Source organism: Alligator sinensis, unplaced genomic scaffold (assembly GCF_000455745.1).
Source record: "Alligator sinensis unplaced genomic scaffold, ASM45574v1 scaffold802_1, whole genome shotgun sequence".
Taxonomy (NCBI): Eukaryota; Metazoa; Chordata; order Crocodylia; family Alligatoridae; genus Alligator; species Alligator sinensis.
Window position 1 is genome coordinate 627,543 of NW_005841918.1, and position 15,416 is coordinate 642,958.

General features: G+C 38.9%; 1 protein-coding gene across 1 annotated transcript in view; it reads left to right on the forward strand.

Moving 5' to 3' along the window:
* DYNC2H1 (dynein cytoplasmic 2 heavy chain 1) overlaps positions 1 to 3,274 on the forward strand; it is a 430,803-nt gene extending 427,529 nt beyond the window's left edge. Inside the window, 1 exon segment of the mRNA XM_014517608.2 lies at positions 2,672 to 3,274. Coding sequence (XP_014373094.1) covers positions 2,672 to 2,830 — 159 coding nt within the window. The 3' untranslated portion in view covers positions 2,831 to 3,274.
* Positions 3,275 to 15,416: the final 12,142 nt, after the last annotated feature.

Sequence of the window (15,416 nt, forward strand, 5' to 3'; positions counted from 1 at the left end):
AAGCTGCTTAACCGCAGAGTGGTATAGTTATTAGGAAAGTTAAGACAGCTGTGGAGTGAAGTCTTAGGCCAATAAACACAGTTTTCATGTGTCATATCTGCAATTTTCTATATTCAAGTTCTTGTAACACATACTACACTGTGGTAGCTTCCCAATGCATACCATCATTCAGTTTATGTGCCACTTCTTTACTATTCTAATGAGTCATATTTTCTGTCTTCCTTCATTATGCAGTTGCTATGATACTTGAGCCTGAGCAGCAAGGCATGCTGGTAGACTTCTCAAAATAAGGAGCTATTGCCTATGAATGGCAAACATCTCCAAATTGGTTCAGAGACCTTATTTTGAGAGTGTCTTTGTTGAGATTGCAGCTTCCCAAGTTGGCAGAGCTTGGGAACACAGCAGAGGTGACCCAGCTAGTCTCAGGAAGTGTAAAGGGAAGTTCATATCAAGCTTGTACAGTCACTGGCAGCCAGCCAAAGCATAGCATTAACATTTTCTTTAAAAGGAAGCCAGTCTTTTTCAGCCACTGAAAGCATCAGGAGCACAGCTAGATATTCTGCATGCAGTATGCCCTATTAAGCAGATATGTAGTGATGGAAAACAGAAATGCATGGGGCAAAAAAGACATTATTTACAAAAGAGGAAAGTTAGAGTGTTATGTTTATAACACAAACTTAGGAAGACTTAAAGTTCCAGCCTAATTAAAGTCAATGGCAAAACTCACATTGACTTCAATAGTTTAAGGATTTCAACTGGTATTGAAAAGGTGGGTGGGGGGAGTTGATTTACAACAATAAAAGTACCATTACCAACGCCCTTCAAACATGGCTACATACTTGAGGCATAAGACAAAGGATACAAAACAGTCATTGTTTTCGTATCGCCTCCTTTCTTGTTTTGAGGTATTTATTTGTTTGCCAAACAATTGCTAAACAATGGAGCGTCACTAACTCATGCATCTTTGATTTGTGCTATAAAAATCTTGGATTTTGTTCCAGGTCCCTATACAGACAAGTTATAGACAAGTTACATGTTTTATTTGGTTCACTATGTTCTTTAGCATTTCTCTGTGAACATAAAATGAGATTTTAAATGCTTTAGGGAGTATAATTCTATTACTGCATAGTCCTAGAATAGTATCAGATATTGAATTCAGTTAAACCAATCAGTAATGCCGTTGTTTAAATGCTGGAATAACTGCTGCAAAAAATCTAAGAGCTAGTTTGAGCTTCTATACCATGTTTTATTGCCCTATACAGCTGTCAGTTACCTCGCAACTGGCAGTGCCTAGGAGCAACTTGTGCCTCACAGTTCTTCTCAGTTCCTATATTGTTCTGGGAGTGCAGAGAGTATTTTGCTCTTCAGAGGACAACATGTTTTGCTGGTCAGGATGGAAAAAAAAAAAGACAAAATCATAGCTCATACAATCCCCTACCGACATGTCCCTCCATAGCAATCATTTACAATACAGTTGTAATCTATGTATTAAGTAAAATTGCTAATAATATAAAACATCAATGGAAGTTCATGCATCATATCGGCAATAACAGTCCAGATGTCCAAACCTGAGGCCTGAGTGTAATCCACAAAATTGCTATTTAGGTACCTACATGGAAAATAGTACAGCCAAACAACACTTGCTGCAAATCAAATCAAAATTACTGCAAAGATGTTTGATTTTGTTTCGTCTGGTTTGGTTTGGTTTGGTTTGGTTTGGTTTTTTAAAGGTAGCATTGTATTGTATAAAGATTAATAAAGGCATCAGCCCAGGTAAATTTTAACTAATAGTCAATCATTTTAAATATGTTTGCAAATTTCACATTGTTGTAACAAGTGTTTACATTTTGCTTTTGATGTTTTCTATATTACATTGAAGATTACCTTTGATTTCAGTTTTCAACTATGTTACTATGAAAAAGTAGGGAAGGGAGAGTAGGTTAATTATATACCAAGGACTAGAGCCTCTGTTCTGAGTGGTGCCTATCACCTTTGAGATCATCTAATGCTGAGTATCATGCCAGTCAGGCTTAGTACCATGCCAGGCTTAGTACCATGCCAGTCAGTTGCAAAGGTTGGGCTGGCTCCCTGTGTATTAGAGGAACAGGAACAGCACTCATTGCTTAAAGTGTGCAGCATCCATGAAAAACATCATCCATGAAACATGTTAAAAGAACTGGGAAGAGATGGCTACTGATCACCAGTGGGCATCTCAAAGTGAAGTGGAAGTTCATATCCTCCAGCACACTGCCATCTCCCCAAAATTACTGTCCTTTTCAGTGGGCCAGTCATAGTGCTATTGAAGTTAATGAGGGCCTTCACTTCAGCCAGTACAAACCAAGCTCTTAGGCTGGAAACAGATGTTGCTTTTGTGACACCTTAAAAACACCCTGGGAACCCCCTTTGTGGGGACCAATGATGACATGTTTTTTGCTGATCAATCGGATCAGCTATGCTGGGATATTCGATAAAGCTAATGTCTCAAAAACATCTTAGTCATCCCCTTACCTATTGTTTAACTCAGCACAGATGATTCCATATGTCAAAATATAGAAAAGATTATTGTGTTATTTAAAACATGGCACCTTTGTCTTTCAATTTCTACCTACTGCAGGATAGAAAATAAAAATATTTGCAGTGATTCTGATAACTAAGGGTGCTTTATTGACAGGATGCGTATGGTCCATATTCTCCAGAGGAATGCATATCCCTGCCAGTCTACACTAGTGCTGAAAGAGACCGGGTGATGACAAATATTGATGTCCCATGTGGACAAAACCAAGACCAATGGATCCAAAGTGGAGCTGCATTATTTTTAAAAAATCAGTAAGATATAACTGAATTTGTTATTTTAATTTGTTCTTGCAGCTAATAATCTCTTAAATATCTGAACTGTTTATTGTAAGATAGTCAGGTTTTACTATATACATATCATTAATTCTAAAACAATGCTACATAAATATTTGTGTTTTATATACCATAAAATTGTAAAACAAATGTATTTGAATTAGAATAAACTGCTGTTTTGTGGGCTAGTATAAGAATTAACCACAATGCTCCTGTACCAAACACACCAGAGGGCAATTTCTCAGATTCTGACATGATCTATTGCCTATTCTGATTTTTTTGCATTTTGTGTTTTGATTATTGCAAACCCATAGAAGTTAAATATAAATGCAAGTCAAAATGTTTCCTCTGATCTGTTTATTATATTTGTGTTCTGTTTGTACTATTATATTTTTTATAAGACTACACTAATTTAATAAAAGTAGTCAACAAGTCTTAATATTAATGGTAAGCAAGCAGTGTATTATTTTTACTTGACAAATTGAAACCATTTTTGCTGCTTTCTTTGTTAATGATCATTTACTTTCTGATCACATTTTCTTTGATAAAATGTGTGATATTTCAGAGTTCTCATACATACTATGAGTTAAGTGGGGTCACTCTTTGCTGCAGTTACCACACAGAAATTGTGTATGTCAGGGGCAATAGAGTTATTTTGCTGTGGCTGTGGCTACACATGTGCTTTACTGCAGAATAAACTAATTAGCTATGGGGTAAAGTGTTACTTTCTATACATGTGATGGTATTAGGCCACAGTAAACTAACTAACACCACCGTAAGACAGTACTGTCAGGGACAGTATTTTATGGCATAGTAATTAACTGTGATTAAACGCATATGTAAATGCCGACCACAGGTCAGCCCAGCCAGGGGGCCAGACTGGTGCCTAGCCACATGGCTCTGCAATTTCAGCACCCTTCTGCCCTAGCCAGCTCCTCTGCCACCTGACACTACCACCCAGATCCCAGGACAGAGCAGGAGAGCACTTGCCCTGACATAAACTGCTCCACCCTGGCTCAAATTCATAGGAGAGCACTGGTGACAGCGAGTGCTCCAGCTGGTAGGGGGGCACGGAGAGCGCTTGTGCCCCCCGCCCCCAATTGGCTCTGGCAGCAGCACGTCGGTGGTGGAAGTGCCACCAGTGGAAGTGGTCACCATCTGGCCACTGGGGGACCCCCCCCCCAGGTCATGCCCCACTGGAGCCCCCCCAGATTGTTGCTGTCCTAGGAGCATGTGTAGATGCCGCACCCAGGAGTAGTTTACTCTGACTCAAACTCCTCCATAGTTTATTTCTTCAAATTAAGTGCACATGTAGACACACCCTTTAACTCATTAAAACCAATAGAGGTAAAAAAACGCTCATGTTACAAATTTTTAAAAAATAAATCCCCAGCCTCTTCGCTGGCTTTTTTGGTTCGTGGCATTTTTGGTCCCATTTCCAGTTTGCACTTTTGAAGAAAGCACCTTATCCTGTCCTTTTTCCCGTCTAACTTGCCCCACTCTTCTTAAACCATTTAAATCTGTTTTTTGGCTCCTAGCTAGAAAACTTTCCAACTTTCTGTCATAAAATAAATCAGAAGCACTACAACAATCTGATATAGCTGCAGATATAAATTTAAAACTGATTTATGTTTAATTACTGAATGGGTTTACTTAAAACATTTCTGAAAATTAACCTAAGCATCATAAAATTGGTTTTGAAACTTACTATTTTTCATTGGGAACAAGAGGATTTAATCCTTATTAGAACCAGAAATATCTGAACAATGACGTTGCTGGAGATACTTCCATAATGTGCAAAATGACTCCAACAAAGAAAAGTAAAGTTGTAGAGAATATTCTATATAATGTACTAGTATTAAAACTTAGTGGTCTGGTGAAGATTAAAAAGAACAGAAAATAAATGCTTTTGTAATGGGATGAACAGGCTCCCTGGCGCCTATGAGGGGACCTCTCCAAAGTTTATACTACGTGTGATAGAATATGTGCAGAAAAAGAAATAAGGGGGGCATTGACATCTCAGGGACACTATTTGGGGCTTATAAAGGAGGTAGTAGTGGTGAGCCAGGATTTAGAGCCTGAGAGTAGGGTTCTGTAAAGCTGGCTATGTGGAAGCTCCCCTGCTCTCACAAGTGAGACATCACATCAGCTGGTTTCTAATAATTCCAGGTTCTCTTTCCAGGATAGCCATAATATTAAGTGGACTCATTAAAATTAAGTGGACTGTATCAGAGCTATACGGATTAATTTATTAAACATATCTGTCTATCACCTACATATTCAGGAGTTTAAGGTTTTCTTTCCCCCTCACCTTATAGTGTCTAGAATTTTTAGAGAGGTTAGTACAGGTATTTCTGATGGTATTCCTTATGGAACCATCTCCTTCACAGGGTTGAACTATGGTTGTAACTGAGTTGATGAAATCTCCTTTGAAACTATTAGTCACTTGTTCCTTTAGGCATCATTCTATGTAAAGAGGTGTAGCAGGGCAGTTTTGTGTCTGGGATATCCACAACACAGGGGCAGTGCCAACTGCCATGGCACTGACAGTACCAGTATGGTCATCTGCTTCTGCACCCTGCCACAGATGTAGCACCTGGGGCTGTTGCCCCTGTTTCTCCTGTATCTCTCCAGTTACACTGCTGCATAAAAACAGTGTTCTTAGTTTTCATTACCTCTGCCCAGAGGGTGAGACAGAATCAAACCTTAATGATCCTTGTATGGTTTTTCATAGAGGTAATGGACTCATTCAGATTTGCTCCTCATTTTGTTCCAAAATATATTTTGATTTCTGTATTAACCAGACTGAGGCTGCACACTTGCCTGTGTTCTTTCTGAAGTCTTATCCAAATGATATGGAAAGACAAGCTCATACTGTGGATGTTGTTAAGTCATTATCTTTTTATTTAGGCATGAAGAAGTCATAGAATTATATAATAATAGAAAATGAGGGTTGGAAGGGACCTCAGGAGGTCATCTAGTTCAACCCCTGGCTCAAAGCAGGACCATTCTCAACTAGATCATCCCAGCCAAGGCTTTGTCTAGCTGTGTCTTAAAAATTTCCAAGGATGGAGATTCCACCACCTCTCTGGGTAGTCTGTTCCAGTGTTTTACTATCCTCCTGGTGAGAGAGTTTTTCTTAATATCTAACCTAAATTTCCTTTGCTGAAACTGTACTCTTTAAGGGACTCATGCTATGTTTGAGTGGAATTGATTTTGGAATTATATATAGGTGTTAACAGAGCTCAAACCATAGTCGTCTCTCTACTAAAAATGTGTTGGTGTGTACCACCCTCAACAACTGTGGCTTATGCATTGACTAGTGAGTACTGCTGGAACTGAGGGTATGAGGTGCTCCAACAGATTATAAATAGACAACATATCTCAAAGAGTATCAATTACTCTGTTTCTTATAGAGGTCTGATAGATGGGGAATGTAATAGGTAAATACAAATTACTATCGCTGTGAATCAAAATTGCGAAACATGAAGTAGAAAAAGCTCCTGGGTAGACTTAAATTCCAAATAAATGCACAACAAAATTTTAAAACCATATTTCTCGTGTTTGAAGGTTTCTTCCTCTTACTATCTCATAGCAGTTAAGTGTGTATTGGTGCTGTCAACTGTCAGAATGCACACCATTCATTGTATTTAGGAAGTTAAAAGCAAGTCTACTGTCACATAACATTGTTGTGTTCTCAAACAGAAGAATAAATGTTTGTTGAAGAGTCAGATCTACTATAGGCCTTTTAATGTCGTTGCTGTTTGAGGCAACCGGCCTTTCAGAATGGAGAGCAGATTTTAGTTGTTCTGAAATGCAGATTTGGACAAAATATATATACTTTCTCTACATCACTCTATTTGGAGCTTGTAAATCTCAAATTGGCTACTGAATCACTATTCTAAAATGAAGCGCATTGTATGATAGGGACTATTTCTATAGGTGACAGTGCGATAGGGAAACCCAGCAATTACATAGCTGTGGTGGAACTCTAACATATGGTGGGTTCAAGAAGATTTGCAGAAGTTTTTTAGACTTTTGCAAAAATCAAAAGTGTAATAAGGAAAAAGTGTTCAGAATATAAATATTTTTGAATACACATTGGTCACTTCCCTCACTTTTGCACCAGCAGCTCTTAGACAATGCAATATGAGATCATTCCTTCTCAAGTGGCAATATGATTGTGGGAAATGAGAAAAAGATTCTGACAAAGGGTAATTTTCTTAATTCCATCTTCCAAATTAATTTTCCTTCACCCTTACTAGCCATTATTCAGTTTACTCCTTGTAGGACATTTGGTCATATATATTTGTTTGTTAGCAAGTGTAAAACAAAAGTTCCCAATAAAAGACTTCCTATCTACTACAGATGACAAAACCCATGTTCAAGGGATATTCTTTTACAGCTCTAGATTTCCTATTTCTAATCCTCATATCACTTATTTAATAGGTCTGGGTAAGGATCAGGGAGAGGAATGTGGCTCTCTGAAAAGCTCTCAGGCATACAAAGAGTCAAATCTTTTCACCAACATGTTTTAGAAATATGAAGGAAAAAAAATCCTTATTGGGACTAATTTTGACCAACACTGCACCCTCAATTTAGGTTAGCAGACTGAAGCTCCGCACCTGCATCACAAATGTGCATCTTTCTCTATATCCTGGTGAAGATTGGTTGTCATCTGGCAAAGTTAGAGTGTTTTAAAAATCTCCACAGAACATCATCAAGATCATTTGCAGTTTGGTTTTTTTTTTATGTAAAATGCATTGCTAAAGGACAATCTACTGTAGCAAATGTTGGCATACATTGCAATACATACAAGTTAGTTTTCTTGCCACCAAAGCAAGTTGCACAACTGTCTGCTCAACATTTAATTTAGCCACAAGTCTCTGCAGTGCAGACATAGTAAACCATCTTGCCCACAGATAATTCCAGTTTAGTGGTCCAGTCTAGGAACTTATCTAAATAGCAGTAACCACATGTGTATAAGATGCAGTCCGCTGTTTCCTGTTCATCTCTTTAGGATCAGCTGCTAAGTAGAAGCCTATAAAAAGAGCTACTTGTTCATCATTTCTTCAGGGAAAACCAAAAACAGGAATCTAACAAAAAGAAACCTCTGAAACAGTGACAACATTTCCTTCATCTTTTCTTCCATTGTTAACTTCGTATCTTTCTGAATCTCTCAGCACTTTCACACATCCTTGGGGAAGGTAATGAGGAATCTAGTGCTCATGAAATGTGCCAGATAGGTAATTCAGTCTTCAGAGCTGTCTAAGATGCATCTCGTAGTGGCAGCACACATTCCCTTCACACTGCTCCATCAAGATTCTTAAGCTCTGACAGAAGGACCACCTCAAAGGGTAAGAAAGTGTTTTACACTTTACAGCTATTATCTTTCTGCTGAAATTGCCAACAGATGCCAATGTTAGTGTTTTTGTGAAGTGACTGTCACATTGCTGGTTGCCACTAGATGGTACTGTGGCCCAGCACCTTATAAGTGACTGTAGGAGAGCTAATGAGAAAAAGGAAATGCCTATACATTGTATAAAATAATTCCAACATTGCAACAGCATTTTGGCTTAAGAGAAATGTTCTCATGAACACAAAAGAATAGAGAGCTGAATATTTGTTATAGTTGGTTTGAAAGAAGTTCCTTTTTAGAAGTAAAGTCTTTGTACCTGTTGTTTCCTTGAATCATTTCTAGAAAGAGGTAGTTAGCCATGTTTGTCTGAAGCTAAAACAGGGTGACACCTTTGAGACTGACTGGTTCAGAGAGGCATAAGTTTGTGAAGGCAAAGTAGGCTCGTGCTTATGAAAAGGTATGCCTCTGAACCAGTTAGACTCTATATGTGTGTACATGTACTAACTTTCTGACAATGATGTCAGCTGAACTTTTTAAAGTTGATTTAACTGTCAGAGCATATACACATATGTGGAGCAGAGTCAATTTAAATGCAGCACAAGATAATATACCTTTGAGGTGTATTGTCTTGAGTTGCATTAGTTAATATTGCCATGTATCACAAGATGGCTGTCATCATGTCAAGGAGCTGTATGTGTCTGTGCTCCAATGTGGCTTAATTTAAGTCAACTTAGTTAAGTCACCTTATTTTAAGTCAACTTAGTTAAGTCACCTTATTTTGAGTCAACTTAGATGTGTGTACTCACCCTAAGGTGTTATCCTGCCCTGCCTTGTGCCTGAATCATTTCTGAGGGCTATCTACGGGGATGAGACTAATAACATATGTAGGCTCTCCTACCTATTTCTAGCTCTTCCTTAGATCTCTAGGTTTTTTAATGGCAAAAATAAGTCAGATGAGCATTAGGTATAGCTGGAAATAATGAAGAACTTTCCAATTACTAGTAGATGGACCTTTGTGAGAAAAAATGGGAGTCCCACCTCAGGAAGGAGAGCACCAGTCACCCTAACAGTGATTCTCAACCAGAGTAGCATGACACCCTTTTGAGAGTATTGCCTTGCCCCTATAACCAGGAAGAATTGCTCTGCTAGCTCTCTGTTTTCGGGAGACACTATGCAAGGCCAGACCAGGAGGTGGCTATGGAGATTCCAACCAGGGCCCTGGAGATGAGAAGTTTCCTATTCCATTATCAGCATTGCCGTGGCCATACTGAACTGTCCTTTCTTGGTTGCCTCTGGACTTTTCCTCTGCAGCCTTAGTTTCTTTTGCACATTCCAAAAGAAAATATCTCTTTTCTCATGAACTGGCACTATGTTTCAAAGAAGAATTTGAAATCCAGGGCATTATAAAGATATATCAAGTAATTTTTTATTTGATATTGGAGACAATACTAAATAGTAGCTGCTTGCAGTAATTAGCATCTGTAGTAGTACATTTTTGATGCCAGTGTCAGGAAAAGTCATTTTGTGAAGAGAAAAAAGGGCAAACAGGGAGTCCTGAGCAGGCCTGTGCTGCAACAGGAATTTAATGCTAATTTCAGCACTTTCAAATTCTACTTAAGCAGGGAGTTGAGGGGAGAGCCATTCATTGCTTCATCATTGAGATTTCTGTCTCTGTAGTCATTTGCTACTAGGAGAAACTGTATGCATCTGTTGTATGGTCAAGTTGGAAAATACAAACTAAGAGTTACAGGAGCATACCTGACTTTTATCTGTCTGGGAGTGATTTCTGTCCATTTAGCTAAATTACAGCAATAAATCCTAGTGTTGATGATGAAGGCCATTTCATAAGGAGCCGCAAGTTCTATGAATTCTCAGACCGGTGCAAGGAAGGATTCTCCTGCAATTACGGATTGGAGTGGGAAGAGACCCAGTAGGAGGAGGAATCAGACTTATCCTAATGATTATCCACACCCCTGAGAATCTTCATTGATTTTATTCAGATGCAGTTCCAGAGAGGACATTAGCCTTTTGTGTCTACTTTCATATATTTGCAGGGAGCTTAGAGGTACTGGCAGCATGTAAGAGAAAAGTGATGCACACTTTCCTGTTGAAAAAAAAACCTTTATGCGACTAGGGCAGAGCATCTCTAGAGTGCAGTTCATCAATTGGGTCTCCAAATAGGTACCCTCTATCTGGGACCCCCTCTCTTTTGTGGTTTTTTGCAATGCTTGGCTTCCAGTTTGTTTCCTCCCCGCTTCTCTCCCTGGATGCAGAGCACAAGGACTTCTCCTTCATGCCTTTCCTGAATGAGCAATTTAGCATGGTGGCCTGGCTAAGTTCCCTAAGGCACCATCCCTCCCTGAGTTACTCAGGGGTGGGATGACTGCACCACCCTCTTTGTGCATATACAGTTAAACACCCCAGTTTGCTTTTTATTCTTGAAAAGGACATTTGCCTGAAAGCAGGATCTTAGCATTTTAATGAGTTCATCTCCTCCTGCTGCTAATTTCTCTCGTGAAGTCATAGTCCCCTGAAGAACAAGCAGCAGGAACAGACAAGCTTTTAAGCAAACACAATCATGTTTTCATGCCTTTGACAATAAAAGGGAAACCAAAACTCAGCAGAATTGTCTAGTGAAGGTTCTTTATATTTGCTAGTGGTCATTTAAAGCTACTTTCTGATGGTCCTTTATGCCTCATCTTTAAGAATATTGGGTGCCTATGCATGAGCCAGGAGGCTCTCTGATGCGGTAAAATTATAGCACATCAGAACAGACTTGATTAATTGAGTCTGCTGAAACATGATAATTACTGTGCTCCAGCCAGCATCCTGTCTTGTGTATCAGTGTCCCTGCACTTCAGAATGGCAGCAGGGGTGCTTTAACTAAAATGAAAGAGCTTTAGATAAAGTGCCCCACCACCATTTTGAAGAGCAGGGACACTGATACATGAGATGCTCTGGGTGCTTTAATTAGAGTGGCTCTTGTAGTTGGTCTAATTAAAGCACCCCTGCCCCTACAGCACATGTAAAAGCCCCCATTATGATAAAAGGTGCTAATGGCTGGCCCATACATGCACAAGCACTTAGATTAAAATTCTCTATAGAAGAATATAGAGGTGCCTGAGGCTCTGGCAGAGAGCTGTGAATTTGCTGTTGCCCACCTCTAGCCAAGGAAACAAGATCCATATTTTGTAAATTGATGTAAATATACATACATTGTAAGTAAAAGACTCTGAGAAAATACCCTGACTATGCAGATTTCTGCCACAAACATGAACTGAAATTATACCATAACTTGACAAAGGGAAAACAGTATTTTTAGGGATAGTTCAGTTCATAGCACTTGTGACTTTAACATGTATTATACAACAACAAAATCCAAGGATGGGAATGCTTGAGTTGAATGGTTCAGAATGTCAATCTGACCAGCAGCATGCATGGACTATAGTCATCCCAAAGCTATACTTCAGTAATACTCAGTGGAGAATGCTGCAATGACCAAGACTTTCTTTAAAGAAAGGTCTAATCATTGCTTTAAACATTATTTATTTTAAAACATTCCTCATTACACAACCCCAGATTGGCAGACACCAGAAGGATTCTCTTGTCAGTCAAAATACTTGGTAAAATGTATATTATATGGAGAAACTTCATACAATGTTGGTGTCTATCAAGCATAGGAGTAACTTTTATTTAAACCATGATAGAAGGAGTTTCTATTACTCTTGCTCTTACAAATTCTAGGTCGATTTAAACACCTTGGAGAATATCCGCTATCTGGCTGCATGCTAAGAATGTGGCTGAAGAGGTAGTGCTATCACAGACTCTTTTGAGGTTAAGATGGGAGTTAAGCAAGGCTGTGTCATCACCTCAACACTCTTATTCTTTACCACAATGCTACATCTGACCACCAACAAGCTTCCAGTCAGAATGGAGTTAAACTATGAAATGGATGGTTAGATGTTTAATCTCAGCTGACTCCAAGCCAAAACCAAGACCACCCCAAGCTCAATCATCAAGATCCAGTATGCTGATGATACTGTACTATGTGCTTACTCAGAAGCAGACCTTCAGGCAATCATTGACGTCTTTACCGAGGCATAGAAGAAAATGTGACTGCGCTTAACATTCAGAAGCCTAAGGTCCTCCATCAACAAGCTCTTAATGACTCCCAAAGCAAGTTTTATTTTCCCAGCTCAGTCTAGGCGTACACTTAAGAGCAGGGCAGAGAAAATGCTTCGAGGATGTCCTCCAGGCCAACTTGAAAAAATGCAACATCAACTCATGGAAGACTATTGCCCAGGACCACCCCAGATGGAGGAAGCATCTGCTGCAAGGGTCTTAGTACTTCAAACCCTTACAATGACAACAGGAGACATACAAGTGGGAATGGCAGAAACAGCATGTTGCAGACTGAATCAATAATCTAGAGGCACCCACCCCACACACAAACACATGTCTGAGTTACAACAGTCTGTCTATCCTGATTGGCCTCATCAGTCATATTTGGACTCAAGGAAGACAATCATCCTCAACTGTGAGGGACTGCCAAGGAGAACTGGGAGGGAGCATACAGCTAGTCACAGTCAATCTTCCTCCCTTGATCTCTGAGATGCCCTGCATCCAGTTCTCAATGCCTCCATCAGGCAGATGATCAACAGAGAAAAAATGAGTGACACTGCAAGGCTTTCTCTAATCATGCCACCCCACTGCAAGGTGCTCTCTAACTCAGCTGAAGGGTTAGGTGGTTGAGACATTCCTTCTTCAATTCAGGAAAAGGGTTCTGGAACCCACTGTGAAGAACTAGTGGGTTTTGTGATCAATACTGAATACACCAGTAAAGCAAGTAAACTTAACCCATTTTTGTTGTGTATGTAGTTTTGATGTGTAGAAACTTTACAGTGGGCCATACGGTATAATTTGTTGTCTCTCTACTGAAAATGGATATGTAACAATTTACACCACATGAGGTTTTGGCCCAAAATGTTTTATCCATCTTCAGAGAAACAGGAATCCCAAGCAAGATGCTCACTGTCACCAATTAGCAAATTATACAACAGAAACGTAAATTAATTCTCAAATCCCAGATCCTCAAATTATAAAAGCCCCATGAATTTCAGTGTCTTAAAAGGCAATCAGGACTCGTAGTAGAGATAATATCTTTTATTAGACCAACAAGATTTTTGCAAAAAAATCTTTAATTTTTTGCAAAAATCTTATTGGTCTAATAAAAGATATCATCTTTACTATGAGTCATGATTGCTTTTTCCTCTAGACCAATACGGCTACAACCTGGATACCTGACAGGGTCTGAATAGAAAAGTCATGCCAGGGAAGTCCAATTGGAATTCTGCTCTAGTGTCTCTGAAAGGACATAGGTTATCTTTTAACCTTTAGTTGTCCCCTTTGTGTGGTATCTCAAGCACTAAGGAATTGATCATTCTGGAAGGTGGCAAAGAAATAAATGACTTCTTTTGACATTGCAGGTGATACTGCCTCACTCTCCTAAACAATCAATACAATGACAGTGATATTCATGTTAAGGAGATAAAGTGAGAACCACATGATTCCATATTAATGTTCCTGAGTCATTAGATTCCTGGCTCAGAGTTGAAGTAAGGTAGCAGTTACCTAAAAGATTTTTTTTTGAGAAAATGAAGAGCCTTTTATCTTGGCAGCTATGATCCTAGCTGGATAAAGGAACGGACTGTACATTCCACCTGCTTCTAAGGTTTGCCAAGAGCAATAAGGACATCACTCGAGGAATTAATAAGAACAAAAGTATCTTGACAACCCTTCTTGACAGGCTTCTGAAGCTACAAAGAACAAACCTGAGGTTTTGAAGCCAGTTACTTTCCAGCCCGAGATCTGCCTCTAGGAATGAACTGATGAGGTGTAAAACTTTTATTACTCTGAATCAATCACATTTACCCTGCCATGTGGCTGAAACATCCAAGTAACCCCAATGTAGCACTTTTAAATATAGTTGCTCTAGCTGCCTAAGAAGCTTGAATCCTTTTTTCTTTGTCACCATTCAAAATATTCATTTGATATATATGAAATGATCTGAGCCATTAAAAAAGGGGAAAAAAGACCTAAAAATGTATTAGATTTAACTTAAATATGAGCCAGATAAGAACTGAAAGCCAATAACAGAGTGAAGAACAGAAACTATAGTAGAGTTGAAAAAGCCAATCTGGAATTTAAAATCAGATGAAAACAAAATGGAAATATTAAAAAGAAAACACACACAAAACACCCCATTACTGCTGAAATTTATCTTTTTTAAGTGATACCTTAGCTTTGTGTTTACCCTGTAGATAGGCATAATGGATAAATATTAACCCTTTTAAAAAGCAATATATCTTTAAAGAAAAAATATGCTAGACTATGCGACACAAATCCAGTTCAGGAAGTGTGAACATCCTGTGTCCAGTAACAGTTGCATGACAAGGTCTGACCAGTTTCTGGATGCAAGTTCAGGAACAGCAGCTGCCATATTTTATTACAGCCATGTTCCAACTATTCCTCTGTCTTCCCTCCCAAAGAGGCTAGCACTAGATGCCCCAGCAAAAGAACGACTGATCCTGCAACGGGCAAATGTGAAATAATCTGCCTCTTCAGGTAGGCTTCCTCATAATTTTTACTGTTAGAAATTGTTTAAAAATTATAAAATGTGAGCTCTAACCTCTCTTGCAATAGTCTTTGTGCACCTATTATTTTTATAGCTCTTCGTTGAGATAGAATGATCAACGTTCTCCAAAAGATGCTTGCCTCAGGAAGTAATGCTGGTATTATTCTATAGATGATATTTATTCTTTATCCAGACAGCACCAGTAGTTCATTGGTAAGTAAAGAACAAGATCTTGCGTATTTATCAGAGATCCCACAACATTTTACGTGAAATGAAGAATGTTGGCTAAAATATTGAAACTAAGTTCTAATGAAGTGATAATGTTCTGTGTACATAAAATGGCACCCCTCCCCGCTTTTTAACTGGATGCTGCTTTTCACTTCTCCATCCAAAAATGTTTAGAATTGTCTTTCTTTTTTCTCCCCCTTTATTCCCATTCCATCCACCTCAAATGCTTTTATCTCTAGTGTGGCTCCTAATTTGTCTATAAGGCTACTTAGTATAAAGAGACTTTTAAAGCCAAGGTATTTTAGAAGTTGGAGTCCATAAGATATTTCCAGCACTTGGCTACAGGAA